At 37.8% G+C, this 19,320-nt stretch overlaps 1 protein-coding gene across 4 annotated transcripts in view; it reads right to left on the bottom strand.

The window, feature by feature from the left end:
* Positions 1-183: 183 nt before the first annotated feature.
* fam135a (family with sequence similarity 135 member A) overlaps positions 184-19,320 on the bottom strand; it is a 20,852-nt gene continuing 1,715 nt past the window's right edge. The window contains exons 2-21 of one of the 4 annotated variants that reach the window (XM_011484568.4): positions 18,952-19,081; positions 16,039-16,118; positions 15,274-15,413; positions 15,015-15,085; positions 14,741-14,914; positions 13,772-13,898; positions 12,763-12,916; positions 12,112-12,189; positions 11,706-11,755; positions 10,736-10,894; positions 9,892-9,965; positions 9,648-9,802; positions 7,708-9,577; positions 7,464-7,624; positions 7,279-7,370; positions 4,933-5,030; positions 4,599-4,750; positions 4,413-4,523; positions 4,207-4,320; positions 184-1,633 (exon numbers count right to left, since the gene is read on the bottom strand). In XM_011484568.4, coding sequence (XP_011482870.1) covers positions 1,428-1,633; positions 4,207-4,320; positions 4,413-4,523; positions 4,599-4,750; positions 4,933-5,030; positions 7,279-7,370; positions 7,464-7,624; positions 7,708-9,577; positions 9,648-9,802; positions 9,892-9,965; positions 10,736-10,894; positions 11,706-11,755; positions 12,112-12,189; positions 12,763-12,916; positions 13,772-13,898; positions 14,741-14,914; positions 15,015-15,085; positions 15,274-15,413; positions 16,039-16,118; positions 18,952-19,028 — 4,143 coding nt within the window. In that variant the 5' untranslated portion in view covers positions 19,029-19,081 and the 3' untranslated portion in view covers positions 184-1,427. The remainder of the gene's footprint in view (positions 1,634-4,206; positions 4,321-4,412; positions 4,524-4,598; positions 4,751-4,932; positions 5,031-7,278; positions 7,371-7,463; positions 7,625-7,707; positions 9,578-9,647; positions 9,803-9,891; positions 9,966-10,735; positions 10,895-11,705; positions 11,756-12,111; positions 12,190-12,762; positions 12,917-13,771; positions 13,899-14,740; positions 14,915-15,014; positions 15,086-15,273; positions 15,414-16,038; positions 16,119-18,951; positions 19,082-19,320) is intronic. The other 3 variants (XM_011484569.4, XM_020709673.3, XM_004077433.5) reach the window with 3 other exon arrangements.

Raw genomic sequence — 19,320 nt, 5'->3', positions numbered from 1 at the left:
TGGGGGGTGCATGCTTCTGACATCACTTATTAAAAGTTTATTTTGGGGTACATTAAAAGTTGGCGAATTAATTGCCTTTTTAAAATATATACCAGTATATATCGAAACTAAAGACATTTTTTAAATTAAGTTTGCTTAAAGGTTATGAAAAAGAAAAAATATGAAAAAAAGTATGGATACAAATTTAAAATTATTATTTTTTATTTAAATAGAAAATTGTACATTTCCAAACAGTCTTGACAGCAGCAGAAGCATGTGAATGACTAATAAATGAAAGATAATCAGGATAACACTGCCACCTTCTGGCACATTGAAAACATTTCCAAAACAACAGTTTTAATAAGTTTGTCCTTTTTTTATAAAATAAAACAAAAACCTCTCTCTGTTTTCAACATTTTCGCATCCGTTAAATCATTTATGTCACATAATTTCCAATTTTCCTCACTACTCGCCAAATTCTTGAGCAAGGCAGCTTTTTACATCCCAAAAATAAAATAAAAGAACAAACCAATATCACATTTTTCATTATATACTTATTTAATGATAGAGTAAGATCATATATAAACAAATGTTCAAGAAAGGTTTCTCAAATAATACCAATACTTTCAAGTTTAACCAAAATCACCATATGATCAAAATATTTAAAATAAGACATGTTCATTTAACCAAGATGAGTTTGTGCTGAATTATGTCCATTGCTTTAAATCCCTGCAAAAAATGTAATGACTTAGTAGGCAAAAGTCTCCCAACACCAGCTGGGTAAGTGTGCAGAATGCTCCAATAGCAGGGATCAGCACAAAGACGAGATGATCAAAACTGAAACGTCAGAAACTGACCAACGCAATGCAATCGCTACCATTAAAAATGATGGAAAATTGTTGATAAAAAAGTAACTTGTACAAATGACCGTTTTCCGTACAAAAGATTGTAAAATGTAGTCATGGTGCAAACCAATGCAGGGTCTCTTTAGGTTCCGTGGAAACATGTAGAATGGGGGCAACGCTATGTGCACGGACCTGACTTGGGCCAACTCACCAAAGAGCAAAAAAGAAAAAGAAAAACACCATTCCACGTTTGCAGCAGCAATTTCCAGTTCAGAGTTTGAGATTTGAAGTTTATATTAAATTAAAATTACAAATAAGACCACAAGTAATATAGTATATAGAGGGGGGGAGCATCTTAAAAACACAAAACAAATAATTGTTAATTAACAACAGTAGAAAAATAAGAATCCACTACAACTCCAAAGCAAACATGAAAAAAAATTGTTCATAAGTGATTAAAGTACAGAAGTTAAATTATAAAACTAGATAAAAAAAACAAAACAAAGATGCACTAGACACAAACATCACCAGTACTTTTACTTGCAGTGAGGTATTGGTGCCACATTCCTAATGTCCAGCCGAGTGTTTGATTCCAATACATTTCTACTGAAAGAACTTGAGACCCGCAACGAGGAAGAACTTCTCCAGGAAGATCTCTGAATCAAGAACAGCGATGTGCGCAGCCCGACCAATGAGGGAATTGGCGGTATTGGGCAGGGCATGGATGACATCATATCGTACAAGATTACAGTCTTTGTTCTGGAGCACTGGCAGCAGAAGGTTTTGAATCATCTCGGTGTACATGGGCCCTGGTCAAGAAGAAAGTGATACAGAGGATGTTATGTGATGGAAGACTTTTCTGGCAAAAACTGTCTTCTGACAAAAACTGCAAATCCATAGTACTAACCTCTTAAAATATATCAAAAGTAGTTTTATCAATGTTTAAAGACCCACTCTAATGAAAATGAACATGCTCTTGTAGCATTTTTTCTTGTGAGAAACTTTATTTCGGTTAAGTTAAACAAACAAACTTAAAAACATCAACATAAACATTGACACTGATCAATGTCAACATAAACATTGAAAATAATAATAATAATAATAATAAATACATAAACATAACATAAACATTGAACAAAATTAACCGAAAAAGGTGTTGGGTGAAGCCAAGGCTTATTTCCCCAACCCTGAATACAAACATTACATCTACCTACAAACTGTTAGAACCTTAAATCAGAAAAGAAAAAAGATGAAAAAACCAAAAACCAAAAACAAAACAAACACTTCTCAAAATGACCTCACAACCACCAAAGTCTCTCAGTCCAGAAGGTATTTTTGAAACATTTTAACTTTATACATTTTCTTAAAGTGCAGTATGGATTTTGCATTTTTCAGTTCGTCTGATAATAAATTCCACATGTTGACCCCCTGAACAAAAACACTATTTCTTAATGCGTTAGTTCTGACCACTTTCTTTTTAAACATATCTTTACCTCGAAAATCATAATTATCAACTTTTATTTCGAACAAACTCAGTATTTTGGCAGGTACACATTGTTTTTTAACTTTAAACATAAAAATTCCAGTACTAAGATAAACTAAATCATAAAATTTTATTGCCCTTAATTTAGGAAATATTTGTTTTGTGGATTGATTGTATGAAGAGTGGTTTACAATTCTAATTGCTTTTTTTTGCAGAATAAAAATAGGTTTTGTATTTGACTTGTAACTATGCCCCCAGATTTCTAAACAATAGGTCAAATAAGGAATCATGAAGGAACAATATAGAATATACAATGTAGCTGTGTTTAAAAAATATTTGACTTTATGTAGGATGGCTAATGATTTGGACAATTTAGAGAGAATATAAGTTATGTGTGGTTTCCATGATAATGTATGATTCAAGATTACTCCCAGAAATTTTATTTCATTTACTCTTTCAAGAACAACATCCTCAATTTTTAACTCAGAGATGTTTTCCCATTTTCTATAGCCAAATATAATGTACTTGGTTTTATTTTGATTTAAAGACAGTTTGTTTGAATCAAACCATTGTTTGATTATGGATAATTCTTTTGTTATGTCTGAAAGAAGCTTTTCCAGGTTATCTCCAGATAAATACAAAGTAGTGTCGTCAGCATATAAAACACAATTTAACAAATCAGAAACTTTACAAAGGTCGTTTATGTATAAAATAAATAATATAGGACCCAATAGGGACCCCTGGGGTACTCCACATGTAACAGGACACATATCAGATTTTTCGTTATTGAAATAAACATACTGACATCTGTTAATAAGATAACTTTCTAACCAGGAATATGCTATTCCTCTAAAACCATATTTCTGTAACCTACTAAGTAACATAGTGTGATTTAATGTATCAAATGCTTTTTGAAGATCAACAAAAACGCCTACAGTAAATTTCTTCTTCTCTATCGAGGAAGAAATATGATCAACTAGATGCATTATCGCCATTGAAGTAGATCTACTAGCCCTAAAACCATATTGATCCTCATGCAATAAATTAAACTTTCCAATAAAATTGTTCATTCTTTTAACAAAAAGTTTTTCTAATATCTTGGAGAATTGGGATAATAATGAAATTGGTCTGTAATTTGTAAATATATGGCGATCTCCATTTTTAAAAATGGGAATAATTTTTGCTATTTTCATGTTATTTGGAAAAATGCCCTCCCTAAAAGACATGTTAAATATATGAGTTAGTGGTTCAACAATGAACTCAATTGTGTTTACATTTTTCTCACAATGGAGGAAATATTTAAAAGAATTTTAGGTTAAACTAGCATTTTTGAGTGTTTATTTATTTAAATCATTGTGAACCAGGAGCAGATGAAAAGATGCCTTTAAAGAGGCTTGTAGTTGTGACATAAAAGCTGCTACGGCAAGCCACAAGCATCCTGCTCTGCTCCATTCTGATGCATTAACTTGTAAACAACTAGATCCATGTAATTCTTCATTTTCCTCATCTGAAGTGAAATCTGACTCAAAGCTGTACGGCTGGATAACTCCAATATTGCTCTTCATTTTTGTTGCACTGCTGATGTTAGGTTGGGGAAGGGGGGTGAGGGGCTGTAAGCAAGCGGGAGAGGAAAAACTGCCAAAAAATATTTAAAAAAAAAAATAAGACCATTAGGAACGGTTTTGAAATAGATCAAAAGATGATTGGAGTTTAAATACTGATCTTATATGTAGTAAATAAGTCTAAAAAGTTGAACATGGATAAAAGTTTTGTGTGTCTCACCCGAATTTCTGTTCTCTTGTTCTGCTTAATGCAGAATATGATTATAACCTGGTGATTTTGACCACTATGACAAAAAAGTTCAATTAAAAAAAAACAAAAAGATTTTTTTAAACTCACCAGTTTGTTTGTCCTTTAATGCAGTTTTGCACATCTCAATTCGAGCAGAATGATAGGGAACATAGCGATCCTGCAGTGACCCCACCAGCACCACATTCTTAAAATACTGCAAACCTTAGGTAGAATAAGAGAATTATGACATCACACCCAACGCTTGTTTTGAATAAACAGAGAAATGTAGATTTCAAAAAAAGCGCAAATCTAACCAGATTTTTTGCTGAGTTTGTACAGGAAAGTTTGGCGAGGATCAGAGTGATCACGGCATGTCAGCTGCAATAGCGAACCAGACTTCTTCCACTTCTGCATGAACCACAGACCTGGGAATCAAATTGGAATCCTCATCATTTGGACAGAAAATCAGTAATAGTGCTAGAAAGAACCTGAGTTGTTACCTGTGTTGACCAAAGCAGAGCTGTTGTACAGTGTTCCCAGATGAGGTCCAGATAAGGAAAGAAACGTGTGCAGCTTGCTCAGATAACACTTAAATCTGGGTCTGGTCAGCACCGAGCGTACTATGAGGTTCCCGAGCGAATGACCAACAAAGCTGTGAAAGTTATGACATTAGAGATTAAACTGGCCGTCAAAAACATCCAGCAATCGGTTTCACAAGTTTATAAATAAAAATAATCAGAAGGCCTCCTAATGAATCACAAACAAAAAAAAAACACGACAAGCTGTTTCAAAATGTAATCAACCCTGATACTGACACGGCAAACAGTTTCTTACCTTATTTTTGACACAGTTAGATTGTAAAGCTGAATGTACTGCACTATTTCATCTAGCAGTCTGTCCGTCATCGACTCAAAGTCAGCAAAGGTATCATTCTGCAAACAGGAGTTTTAAAAAAAGAAACGCATAAAAGATGTATGTTCCTGTCATTATTTTGTGTTACTAACTGAAGTTTCAAAAAGATAAAAAAAAAAGACTAGCTTATTTAGCCCTTTAAGACCAGAGCTGTTACCATCATCAGCAAACGAACACACACTCTTTGACCTACCATAACTCTTTGACCATTAAAGCTATTGGTGTAATTCCAACGGATTCTATGCACCAATGTGCAATATTTTACATTGCAGTTTGTGGAGTTCATGATGGCTAACCGTGTAGAGCCCACTACATTAAAGAATTGACAGAAATGCTTTTTTAACCCTGTGATAAAATCCACAAAAATAATTTAGCAATATTTATATGTACAGTACAGACCAAAAGTTTTGACACACCTTCTCATTCAAAGAGTTTTCTTTATTTTCATGACTATGAAAATTGTAGATTCACACTGAAGGCATCAAAATTGTGAATGAACACGTGGAATTATATACATAACAAAAAAACTGTGAAACAACTGAAAATATGTCATTCTATTCTAGGTTCTTCATAGTAGCCACCTTTTGCTTTGATTACTGCTTTGCACCCTCTTGGCATTCTCTTGGTGAGCTTCAAGAGGTAGTCACCTGAAATGGTCTTCCAACAGTCTTTCCCAGAGATGCTTAGCACTTGTTGGCCCTTTGCCTTCACTCTGAGGTCCAGCTCACCCCAAACCATCTCGATTGGGTTCAGGTCAGGTGACTGTGGAGGCCAGGTCATCTGGCGTAGCACCCCATTACTCTCCTTCTTGGTCAAACAGCCCTTACACCTTAGCCTGTAGGTGTGTTTGGAGTCATTGTCCTGCTGAAAAATAAATGATGGTCCAACTAAACGCAAACCGGATGGAATAGCATACCGCTGCAAGATGCTGTGGTAGCCATGCTGGTTCAGTATGCCTTCAATTTTTAATAAATCCCCAACAGTGTCACCAGCAAAGCACCATCACACCTCCTCCTCCATGCTTCACAGTTGGAACCAGGAATGTAGAGTCCATCCGTTCACATTTTCTGAGTCGCACAAAGACACAGTGGTTGGAACCAAAAATCTCCAATTTGGACTCATCAGACAAAAGCACAGATTTCCACTGCTCTAATGTCCATTCTTTGTGTTCTTTAGCCCAAACAAGTCTCTTCTGCTTGTTGCCTTTCTTTAGCAGTGGTTTCCTAGCAGATATTCTACCATGAAGGCCTGATTCACACAGTCTCCTTTGAACAGTTGTTGTAGAGATTTGTCTGCTGCTAGAACTCTGTGTGCCATTGACCTGCTCTCTAATCTGAGCTGCTGTTAACCTGCCATTTCTAAGGCTGGTGACTCGGATGAACGTATCCTCCGCAGCAGAGGTGATTCTTGGTCTTCCTTTCCTGGGGGGGGTCAGCATGTGAGCCAGTTTCTATGTAGTGCTTGATGGTTTTTGTGACTGCACTGGGGACACTTTCAAAGTTTTTTTCAAAACGACTGACCTTCATTTCTTAAAGTAATGATGGCCACTCGTCTGTACTTAGCTGCTTTTTTCTTGCCATAATACAAATTCTAACAGTCCATTCAGTAAGACTACCAGCTGTGTGTCCACCTGACTTCTGCACAACACAACTGATGGTCCCAACCCCATTTATAAGGCAAGAAATCGTGAAGTGAAAAACATTTCAGGTGACTACCTCTGGAAGCTCACCAAGAGAATGCCAAGAGTGTGCAAAGCAGTAATCAAAGCAAAAGGTGGCTACTATGAAGAACCTAGAATAGAATGACATATTTTCAGTTGTTTCACACTTTTTTGTTATGTATATAATTCCACATGTGTTAATTCACAGTTTTGATGCCTTCGGTGTGACTCTACAATTTTCATAGTCATGAAAATTATTCCACCGTCTCCAGTGGAATAATAATCTATTACAGGGCAGAAAACATACCAAATTAACAACAATGGGTTCTTAAGAGTTTGGATCATGCAAACGAGACAGGGGTCTCACAAATGTGTGTATAAAATTTGATATGAATGGTTAAATAGTGCTAACGTTGAATTACTAAAGAGCTACAAAAGTGTTGCATTTTGGGATAAAGACACTTTTCTCTTCGTCAGAATCTGTTGGAATGGTGTTAGTTGGGTTAACGATTGAGAGGTTACGGTATATCAAAGATTGTCAACACTGGAGTTAAAGCTCCAATGCTAAAGGGTTAAATAAAAACTAGGCGCAAAGCTTAAAGGCATACCTGATTTCTCTCAGACATTAAAAAATCTATTCGGGCACCAGGGAGACCAAGCTCAAGGTAAGTCTTTACTAGTCTCAGGTCTGCGCTGTTACCTGCAGCAATGGAAAGAGTAGAAAGGCAAAACGATGAAATCATTGTAAATGAGCACTTTTGGTTGTTAAAGAGTGTGGTTGAAGCTTTCCTACCATCCAGACCATGGACACACACTATAAGGTGAATGCCTTCATCACAGTTTTCATCTTCCTCTAAGCTGAAATAGGGCACAGTAGATGCCAGCTCAGGAACCTCACTGTACAGGAAACCAGGGAGTTTGAGCTCTTTCATTTCCTCCTTGGCCTTGATGAACCTGCGCAGAATAGCAAATACACTCAATGACTATAACATTAAGTGGCGACTCAGGAAAAAAAAATAATAAAGATGGGGACTCACGCTTTCATCTGTGCCATGGGTGCACATTCGTACCAATGCAGATTGGAAGAAAAACCAGCGGTAGCAAAAGGTGCTCGACCCAAACTGTGTCCAACGCCACTGGAAGCTACACTGGAGCATATAGGAGCTTTTGATAAATCACTTCTTTCGTGGTGGTATCTAATGCCAAGCTGCTCCAGCAGGTAACTTGTCTCCTGAGGTGTTGCGTCGGAAGCTGCTGCTTGCTCATCGTCGGCTACACCGTTCACAAAAGCGTAGCCATCCCCTTCCTCATAGTAACCATTCTCAATCATCTCATGTTCCGTTTCGTTCTCGTCCTCCTCCACGTGTGGTTCTGTCTGGATTCCCAACGTGATAGCAGATGTTTCCAAGGGACTGATTTCAGACACATCTGTGCTAGAACGGGAGCCAAAGTAATTCTCTACCATCCCACGTTTGACCACATCGGTGCTGCTGGTGGCAGAGTTACTGGAGGGGAAGGTAGTATGTGGTTCACTGTGGGAATCTTTTAAAGTCTCAGTGTCTTCTACTTCCAATTCAGAAGAACTTTTGGTTTCAATTTCAAGGAGAATATCAGGTTTTCTCAGTTGAGACTCCTTTGAATTAGTGTTACTATCAAGTCTTCTGATGGCATCCCCAGAGAAAACTACACTCTGCTCCTGCACCAAGACATTGGATTTCCTCCCTTGTACTTCAGCTCCACTGGTGCTCTTGGAGGAAACGTCACCTTCATCGTCTGAAGGCAGGGAATTAATAGATGTGAGAGACGACTGGACTCCGCTTACTGTGCTGGTATTTCCTGGGAACAGAATTTCTGGCGTGCCAATTGGTTTTTGCTCTGAGCTTTGCTGAGCTGGTGGTGTAGCGGGACCCTGGAGGGTCTTCTCAGGCTGCAGAATTGAGACAATCTGGCCTGAGCAGGAATGCAATCCTAGAACCTGTTGAGTGGCAAAGGAGCTGGGCTCGCTGTCAATGCCGGAGTCTGAGAGACGGGATGAGGCACTGGGGGCTCTTCCATCTGGCAGTCGGATGCAATCACCTTTAACCTGCACTGAAACCACACGTGATTGGCTTGGCTGGCTCATACTTTTGCTTTGCGGTTCAAACACAGATTCTGCTGCAGGCTGGTGTGTTTCACCAGGGTACATCTGAGTAATCTGAGGAATATTGCTGCTGGGATTTCTATCGGTTTGAAGAAAAAATGTGACTTTATCACCTACTAATTGCTCCATGTTGCTTGTTTTCAGCTCAGCAGAATTCTGTGATGGCTTTTGGCCACTGAGATCCACCTTCTCCTCCTCCTGCATTCGTTGGCATGTCGCAGTAACCCCAGTACCTGCCTGAGGATTACTGTACATAGAAACATTTTCACAACTAGATTTCTGACAAGCAGGAGTATTAATCTTGTATTCTAAAACAGGGTTATCTGCACAGATTTCAGAATCAGCTGATGTGGCGCAAGGATCGTAAAAATAATCAGGATTAGTTTGTAAATGACTGCTGGAGTCCTCCTGTAACGCATCCCGTACATGATCTTGTTTGACTTGAGCCTCTTCTTCTTTGTACTTTGTGCTGGTATAAGGAGTTTTAAGGTTTTTATAGCCCACCAACACCACAGAGTCCTTCGAGCCTTGCCGTGTCAACTTCTTGGAGCTGTCAGTCTTTGAAATTTTCTTCAGTTTTACTGATTTGCCTTTAGATTTGGGGAGTTGATCAAAGTTCTCTGGCCAGTTGCTATCGGTTGGGACAAAAGAGGTCTCGGGTGTGGGGTTGCTTACAGCACTGCAGTCCTTTGAATTTGGCTTGTCCACTTTGTTTGAAGCTGAACCCGGCCTTGTGTTATGCATGACCAGCCAAGGTCCGTCACGATCTTGGGGAAAACACATTAAAAATTAGTATTTGTACTCACGCACAAGAGAAATAACCTTACTTCTACTAACCCTCTGTGATTGAATCCAGGTATCTATCTTCAAAGATTATTGGCAGGGAACTAACGTCACCATCAAGTTCAGCACATTCCACTGGCAGTGGAGGCAAAGATAAGAAGTAGTTGGAGCTTTTGATAGCATTAGTCATCTGTTGATGACTGTGAGCACTGACGAAGAAAAAAAATTAAGAAGAAAACAAGTAAGAATGAAAAAAAAAAAACGGATATTTTTTTTATTTACATTAACAAGAACTTACTGTAGCTCTTGATATGCCAGAGCTGATTGTCTTGGGTGTTCAAGACAAAAGAAAGCCTCAGCAAAACGCCTGACCTGTAAAAATCACAGCCTTTACATTTACGAAACACACACTTTTGACTATCTTTATATCTTATTATCTTTAAGAATTTGTCTAATTACTATGTTTTAAAATTCATTTTGTTTTGGGGAGGGAATAATAAAGTATGATTGAATTAAATTCAGTATTGATATTGAAGGGTGTTTTACACCGAGGCTGTGTCCGAATTCCCACCCTAACTTCAAAGACATTATATAGTGCGGGACTATGTAGTGCCCTGGATTTTAAAGCAATTTGGACATCATGCTCACTAATTAGTTTTTTTTTAAAACGGCGAATTTGACGTCATCGATTTCACGAAGTTAAAATTTAATTGATATGAGCATTTTGCGACGATCATTCATGAATTCACTGTCATCTGAATTCATGTTTTTAAAAACAAAAAGAAAAACTTTTTTTTGGCTAAATTTGTTCAGACACAATGCATTGTGGTCTATATTTGCCAATCTAGTGAGCATCAATGCACACTTGTTTTTCGCAGAGACGTCTGGGAAACCTCTAGGCTCTCAATATTAGAATTATGGTTTCGGACAGCCCCAAAAAATGGTGAACCGACTATATAACGCACTATGTAGTGAGTAGTGAAGGATTTCGGACACAACCCAGGACTTTCTGACTGTATTCAGAAATAACTTAATATAGCTCCACCATGAAATTACAGTTTAGGATCAGCTTCACAACATTTCTTTAAAATAGAACTACTAGCGTGTTTATGTTCATATACGATTAAGGAAGTGGATCTTACTCTTAGTGTATGATGCTCCATAGCCAGACGGGCGGCGATATGCTCTTGCAGGGACACAACCTCAAGGAACTGACCCCAGAGAGCCATGAGGAGAGAGCAGAGCTGAGCCAGGTTCATGTTTACCAGTTCAGCCAGTTCATCTGGGGACTCTGCTTTCTGCTTAAAGTATGAAGGAACCCAATGGAATTATAAAACACAAAAAAACATCAACATGATGGTTAAAATACAATAAAAATATATAACAGTGTAAAAGTGATAAATCCTAATATACATTTTGTCACAACTTTGTGGTCAAATTTGGAGTTTACTCCAGTCGATTGCAGTTAGGGTTGCACATTACAAGACAATAACATTATACAAATAAACACTGCATGTATCTTAGAGATTTTTAAAAAGGCTTGGATGGCAAATAAAATCAATGAACTATTAAAAAAAAAAAAAAACACTATTAAGTAGTAATGTAAAATATACTGTGGTCCCTCGCTTTAATGTGGTTCCCTTTTTGCGATCTCGATGTTTTTTTTTTACCGTGTTATTTTGTTAGCTTTTTTACTGTGAGTTGTGCTTTCTGATTGGCTGCATCTCCTCTGTGCCGTCTCTCCTGTACAGTAAAGAATGCGTTTAGTTTGCCAAATCTAAATAAATCTTCGATCACTGTCAGATCTTTGTTTTCATTCTGTATTGGACTCATTTCCCTAAGGTTTGAACTTTGACAGATTAAACTTGAGAAAATGTTCCATTCTGTTTGAGAAGAGTGTATAAATTGTGTGGGGAGGGACTCAACATCTATCTATAATAATTGCAAAAAATACATGCTTGAACACAATACAGCAAAGCACATTTCAGTTTTCATCTCTTGATTGTGTAATTATCTGAAGAAATCTATTTCCATTGACCATCAGGAAAAGCTTTTCGTGTCTGATCTCTAAGGAAGAATTAGGAAAGAACCAAAAAAACGGAACCGTCTTACCTTGACATGTTCACACAGCTCCGTCAAACGGGCTTCAACATCATGTTGTTCTAATGAAGCAAAATCATTTTGATCAATTTTAACAGAAAGTTGCAAGAAACAAATGTTGATTCAAACAACAGGGTTAATATAAAGCACTGCAGACAGATGCTGGTGCTAGAAGACTTTCCTCTAAAGCAGTTAGACAGTCAGTAAGAAGTGCAAGAATTTAGAAAACCATTTGCTAGTTTATAAAGATGCAAAGAAATGATATGCAGCACATAAAGGATGACAGACATTTTAGATGTATGGTCTGGAAAGTGGGTAATAAAAAAGTGGTGTTTTTTTTTCCAAGAAATAAGCTGAAGTGAAGAGAAAAAAGAAGAGAAAAGCAGGTTGATTTAAATTACCGAGGATTGAAACGTACCTATGTAGACGTGCCTCTGACCTCGCGGATAGGGTCTTCTGAGAACTCTCTCATATACGACTTGCATGCTGGGCTTGGCTAGCAGGATTGCACATATAGGCATATTTAACTTTTTAACTCTGGGATTGTTCAGGCTGGGCTAATATCTATTGATCTGTGTGGATTCTCTTAGGTGATGAGAGTTAACGTGCATAGATAGTAGTAGTGTTTCGTTTAGTTTTACCACTGAGTGAAGGTATGCCTTTTTTTTTTTTTAAGATTCTCCATTACCTAGAAGGCAAACAGACAGGCTGCTGCTTGTGGAAAAGGCTATAAGACTGCTTAATGATATGTGGAGGAATCAGGTGAAATGGCATGGGATCACAAATGTTGGGTTCTTTTGTAACACAAATAATATTTGCAATGGAAAATGGGATTATAAAACATAATGCTGATGACATTTCTTGTAGCCAAACATAAAAAAAACATGCAAAACATCTTAAAAGTAAATAAATATATGCAAAAATGAAAAAAACAATAAAGCACAAGGTGAAAACAAAGTAACATCCTGTTTGATGATCCATTGAAATCTAGATTTTTTGCTCCGTCTGGACTTGTCATAACCACAAACTGATAAAATCTGGTTTCAAAACACAGTGCGGCTTACTGTACCTAGTTCCATTCGATGAGAGGAGGGCAGGTTTTTGGTGATTGAAGTGAAGAAGCCAAAGAGACCCTGGTAGGCAGTTAGGAGTTTGGAGCACAGATTGTGGTGCAGGCTGAAGGCATGCTGCAGACAGTGGTCAGACACCAGGAATGTCCTGCCCTAGAGAACCACAAAAGATACAAACAGGGGAACTCTGTGACTAAATACCTGCATCCGTCATTCAAGTAAAGATCTTCCAGCAAAGGAATGTTGCCTTAAGCGATGGAAAATGAGCAAAAGGAAAGAACAGTTGGAAATAGTTGGGCTATGTTCATGATGGACATGTTGCTTTGTGTTGTTCATTCGTTAGCATGCATGCATGTATGTCTTTTAAACTCCATGAACTTTGTTTCAGACTAAAACATTCTTTTCTGAGGCTATACTGTGATGGTAAACAGCCATGATGATATAAAACATGTATTATACTGATTGTAAAATGTCTTATTTAACTTTAATCTACTGTAAAGCAAACTTCTGAGATGATTTCATACAAAACAGCACCACTAAGGCCTGTATGTTCATGGGCTGCAGTTGCTCCAGTTCAGACTAGTTTAAGACACGAATTGACAGAAAATAAGGACAGTTTTCACCGCATTGGCATTTCATAAATGTCTCACAGAATCCAGATAATATATGGGCTAACATTTGCCAGAGGTGCAGCAAAAGGAATAACATTTGTACACCTGGAATGTCAAGTTCTTATTTTGTCTTTCATAAGTTACAATTTCGCGTCATACATTGTGAATCCTTACAAAATGGCCTAACATGTTTTACACTCGCATTAATGGAAACAAAAAGACAAATGGGTTCGAAAAACAAGAGAGAAATACTTGTAAACATCAAGAAACTCAGCAGCTCTTGCAAAATAAGCGTAAATCAGAATCAGAAGTACTTTATTGGTCCCACGTGTGGGAAATCTGTTTTTGTAAACAAAAAGCAAAGGCATTAAGGCTGCTATGAAAGAGATTCGCTTACATCTGGTGAAACTTGTTTGACGTAAGTGCTGCCAAACACCACGTTTTCCAGAGGTGGAATGACCGAGTCTTTGCTCTGTGCTGGAGCGTTTCGGTTCAGCCACGTAGTTTTCACAGGTCGAGGAAAACTGGAGAGAAGAAAACAGACTGAAATCAAGCTAAGCTCAACACAAAAAGAGTTATTTACTACACGTTTTGACATTTGATGCATTTTCCTACATTTTAAGTGAGGGATAATATCTAAGGAGATGTTCATTATCAGAATTTAATGGACGACACAGAGGCGTGAACCGTCTGATGCAAATGCTTCCGTAAAGTCCATTTATGTCTGATAATGGAGACCTTGAAAGGCATTATCCTGTTGATACCATGGTCACTTACAAAAGAGATAACTTTTACAATAATATAAGTACTTAAGTCATTTTTGACACTTTAATCAGTCTATTTGACACACTGTGGGACGTGCTGTCATGGTAACATGAAGCTCGCTCTGCCGCAGAGGACTAACCAGCAGAGGAAAGTGGCATAAATGCTAAACGATACAAAGCATTATTCCTTCAATAATTAATAATAAAATTATTTATAAACACTTATTTCCTCTGTAACAGGCAATGAAGTAACCAAGACAGAAAGACAGACTTCAAACTATTTATAATTAAATGCAATATTGCTGCTGATGGTAAAATTTTAAAAAGAAGGCATGTCTATCTTAGAGCCATTTGCTGTTGCGCTCAACTGTGAAGTAACGTCTGTCCATCTATGTTCCATGTTTCTGTTATTCAGGTTGATGCAATAATTTAGAACATTCAGGCTATCTGACGGAACTTTTTACACTGGCGTCTATCATCACTTTTTTAATGGACACCCCACAGCCAATGAGAATTGAGTATTTACCAAGACCATGGTATAAGGAATTGTTAATGGACTATTTCCCAATGAACTATCTTTAATCAATAGAGAGAACACTGACCTGATAAGGGGCTGATGTAGTGCAACAAGCGAGGCATGGATGGCTACGGAGATGACGGACAGGTGGAAATAGTCAAACATTATATTGATGTGTTGATGGATGCCTCGCTCAAGGCTAAAGTGCAAATGAAGTGTGCGGCTACTGATGTTCTGTAGGGAGCTTGAATCTTCTGGCCTGTTAAGATCATAAAAATCAAGACAAAAGGTTTAAGTAGTGCATTCATTCCATTTAACCATCTGTTTCCTATATCCTGTCCATACACTGAAATACTCACGTGTAATCGCCATCTGTGAAGTATAACTCCAGGAGGAGTTGGAAATCCATCTCATTGAGAGACTCCTCCACCTGAAAGTCATAAAAAAAAAAGCCAGTTCAATTAGCATTCTTGTTCTTCAATAGTTTGTCCCATTCCTCTGAAGTGTCTATACTATAAATGAAGAGATATTTTCAAAGATTAAAATGGATTCCTATGGTAGATACGAATGGAAAGACACTTGCTGTTAGAATCAGTGCAGTGGACTCTGTTCACCCACCTTTTTCTCATCGAGCAGCATTGTAACTTTGAACAGAAGAACATCGTTGACCACAATCTCTTCATTCTTGTAGAGGATTTGAAAAGTTTTGCTACAGATGACATCATCCTGGACTGAAGCTGGGAAAGCCAGATCACAGTCTACATGGGAAGAAAAAAAATAGATGGGCTGCAGTCGACCTTTAAGTTTTTTCTTTAATAAATGAATAATGCAAGGAATTTTTTAGACCAAATGATAGAACGTTTTTTAAGGACTTGCACAGTGTATTTCCTATGTCACAAGTAATCTTTTTTTTCCCATCAGAATAGCTTGAATGAAGAAATTCTTTTATAATAATTTTAAGCTTCTTTTTTATATATATGTCCTCCGTTATCAGAAAAATGCAAAAAGAACATGTTAAAAACAGCAAAAACACCATTTCAGAGAGGATATTTAAATCAGACACTTGATAAAGATTTTAAGGTGAATGCTCCTTTTATCAAAGATCATAACACTATCAACTTATATTGCCATCTACAATGTTATTAATTATTAACCAATTTTATTTGTGCGATGTAACCTGAGATGAAGGAAAGCATCCGAAAGTTTAAAAATAAGAAGAAAAAATCAGTAAAAGCATGCATTTTACTGTTTAATGTCTTATTGTGGGACCCAATTCCCAGATTAAATAAATGGTTACAAACAGAAGGCCTTTTGCAAAATGCAAACACTGAACAACTGTGAACTCAACAAGATCAAGAAAGTTCAGTAAAACCGAATCATTACCCCTGGGATGAAGTAAACTGGCCTCAACTTTGTGTGGAAAACGAGGTGGCACCTTAAGATTGGCACGCATCTGGTAGAATCTGAAAAGCAAAACAATAGAACAGGCATTTTTATGTAAGTATGGATACGTGCTCTTCAAGAATCCACGAAATAAGTTGTGGGGTTCCCCAAGGGTCGATTTTAGGGCCAATACTTTTTAATTTGTATATGTTGCCTCTTGGGGAGGTCATCAGGAGACACGGCGTTGACTTTCACAGCTATGCTGATGATACACAGCTTTACATCGCCGTGTCTCCTGATGACCTTGAACCTGTCAACACTCTTTTAAACTGCATTTTAGAAATAAAGTTGTGGATGGCAGAAGATTTCTTACAGCTCAACCAAGACAAAACTGAAGTTTTAATCATCGGTTCTGAAGACAAGAGAGAGATGATTTTACCACATCTTCATAATTTTAAACCTTCTCAATGTGTGAGAAACCTGGGCGTACTTTTTGACTCTGAGCTAAATTTTATCCCACACATTAAAAATGTCGTTAAGACAGGATTTTATCATCTTAAGAACATTGCCAGAGTCCGCCCGTTCCTCTCTCTTGCCAGCACAGAGGTACTAATGCATGCTTTTATTTTCAGTCGTTTAGATTACTGTAATGCCCTGCTCTCTGGTTTACCCAAAAAGTCTATTTCAAATCTACAGCTATTGCAGAACTCAGCGGCACGAGTTCTGACGAGGACCAGGGGGCGGGAACACATTACACCGGTTTTAAAATCGCTCAATGCTGGCCTCTTAGTTGTTCCCAAGGTGAGGACCAAAACTTATGGTGAGGCTTCGTTCTGCCATTATGGTCCTCGCCTGTGGAACGGCCTTCCGGAGAGCCTCAGGGCCGCAGAGACTGTAGAGGTTTTTAAGAAGAGGCTCAAGACCCACCTTTTTAATTTAGCTTTTAGTTGATTTTAACTGCTAATTTATTCTATTAGTTTAAGTATAGGCTATTTTATGTATTTATTTTAATTTTACGAATCTTATTTTCAATTTTATGTTTTTAATTTTAGCATCTTATGATTTTAGCCCCAGTGTTTCTTGAGGGGGTCTTTTCCTCCAGGGATTGCCGGCTTGGTCAGCGGTTGTTGCTGCAGTTGTTGCCCTTGCTGGGGCGGCTGGGGTCTAATTTTACAGCTTTTGGCTGTGAGGGGGACCCCGGTGTTGTCCCGGTCTGGGTGGGCACTGTGGCGATGTTCCGTTGGCCGGGCTGGCTCCTGGTATGAAAGGATTCCCAGATACTGTTTCCTCACAGCAGAGCCAAGCCATACTTGTTTGTTTGTTTATTTATTTATTTATTTATTTATTCTTTTACAGTTACATAGTCATATTTCATTGTACGTGGGAGCCATGGGTCATGTGGTTTAATGGAGGGGAGTGGGAAGGGTGAAGTGTGGGTTGGGGTTTTTATTGTAATGTTGTGTGTTTACTGTTTTTAGTGTTAAAGCGCTTCGAGCTGCACAAAGTGCATGAGAAGCGCTATTTTATAAATAAAGTTTGATTTGATTTGATTTGATTGAAAAAACCTTCAATTAGCTTGGTTTAGCCAGGACGTTACTAGAGGACCAGCAAAAAGGGTTACGAACCGCAAAGGTTAGAAACAAAGTTCCTTCACTTGTAAACGGACACCGCACTTGTCATAAATAAAACATCAGGGTTTTCACTGCCTGTCAGACATGTAATAAACCTAAGCGTTCAAAGTACTGATGAGTCCCAAATACCAGGCAAGAGCTTCATGACATACGAAAGAAAATGTGGAGACTTCTAAAATCATGCCTTTTATGGGATGTGCACTTTTCACACTAAAAGCCCTTTAAAAAAAATCTTGTGTTTAATACAAACCAAAAAAAATGGAGAGCATTTTTTTTAGCACCTTTAAACTATGTTGACATTCACACTGACACCGACTTGAAGAAGTGAAACTATTTTTCTAAATTGACTGAAAGATTTCTACAGCATTGAAGTGGCAGAAACACTGATATACTAAAGTAGAAATCAAAGATCAAACAAAAAGCAGTTTTATATGAATCTACTTGCTTTAAAGTCAAAACCATTGAGGAATAGTAACATAGCCGCCCCCCCAACACCACTACTATAGTAGTTTAGTGCTAAATATGCTAAATACCTCTTTTTTAGAGTACCATTAGACAAATTCCTAGATTCTTTTTTTAATGTTCCGTCTCTCACAGTTGAAGTGTAACTATGGTCAACATTACAGACCTCTCATCTTTTTAAGAGGCACAACTTACAGAATCTTTGACTGACAAATATGTCTTGCCCCACTGTAGTGTCATAACTTCACGGCTGGACTGTTGCAAAATTCTCCACGAACTGCCGCTTGTTCAAAACTTGACAGCTCACATTACCAGCAGATCTTCATCTACCTCTTCATCCATTCGGCCTCTCCAGGGCCTCCACATCGCCTTGAATTCTGCATAAAACATAATTCTTCCCTTCAAGGATGCTGCCAGACCAGAACCAGCATTCGGCTCTGGTCCTAGCCACATACTAATTCCTGCTCACACTCTCACATCTTCTTCACTGTACCTGACTGTTCTGTCAGTTTAACTTACAGCCACCGTGCCCCCAGCAATTTCCTTGAGACCATCACTATTGTAATTCACTTCCAAGTCCTGAATAAGAACTCAGCTGTTTTTGGTTTTGTATTCCGTTTAGGTAGAGAATCTAAGCAGTTTATCACTACTTACTGCTCACAAATGTTTAGTTTTTTGCTTTTTTTAATGTTTTAATGTCTTTTTGTTTAATTTTTAAGGCAACTTTGGGCAACAAGACAGAACATTTGAAAAAAAAGAGCTGATAATAATAATCATCATGCCCTCTAAAGCGCTGTAAGAGTAAGACAATAAAACGTACCCTCTTTGGAAAAGGTCCACATTGTAGAACTTGTGCAGCTCCACAGAAAACTCCACTGTGGCCTGGACTTCAGTCATATTGCTTTCTACAGGCAGCGATGCCTTACATCATCTGGGATACAATGGGAGGCCTGCAAGCAAAAATTCAAAAAGCATGAAAAAAAACTCAACTCAAATCAAACTTTATAAAATGTGTTTCTCCTTCTTTGTGCAGCTTAAAGCGCTTAGCGCAAATACAAAACAAGATAAAAGCACAGAGATTCAAATTAAAACCCTCTATATGTATTTACTATGTATGTAAACACACTAATATACGGTACCAAAATAGAATATAAGGACACATTTTCTCCGCAAAATGTTTATAGCCAAA

This window comes from Oryzias latipes, chromosome 15, assembly GCF_053564925.1.
Source record: "Oryzias latipes strain Hd-rR chromosome 15, Olatipes_Hd-rR_3.1".
Taxonomy (NCBI): domain Eukaryota; kingdom Metazoa; phylum Chordata; class Actinopteri; order Beloniformes; family Adrianichthyidae; genus Oryzias; species Oryzias latipes.
This window is presented reverse-complemented; position numbering and strand designations above follow the sequence as displayed.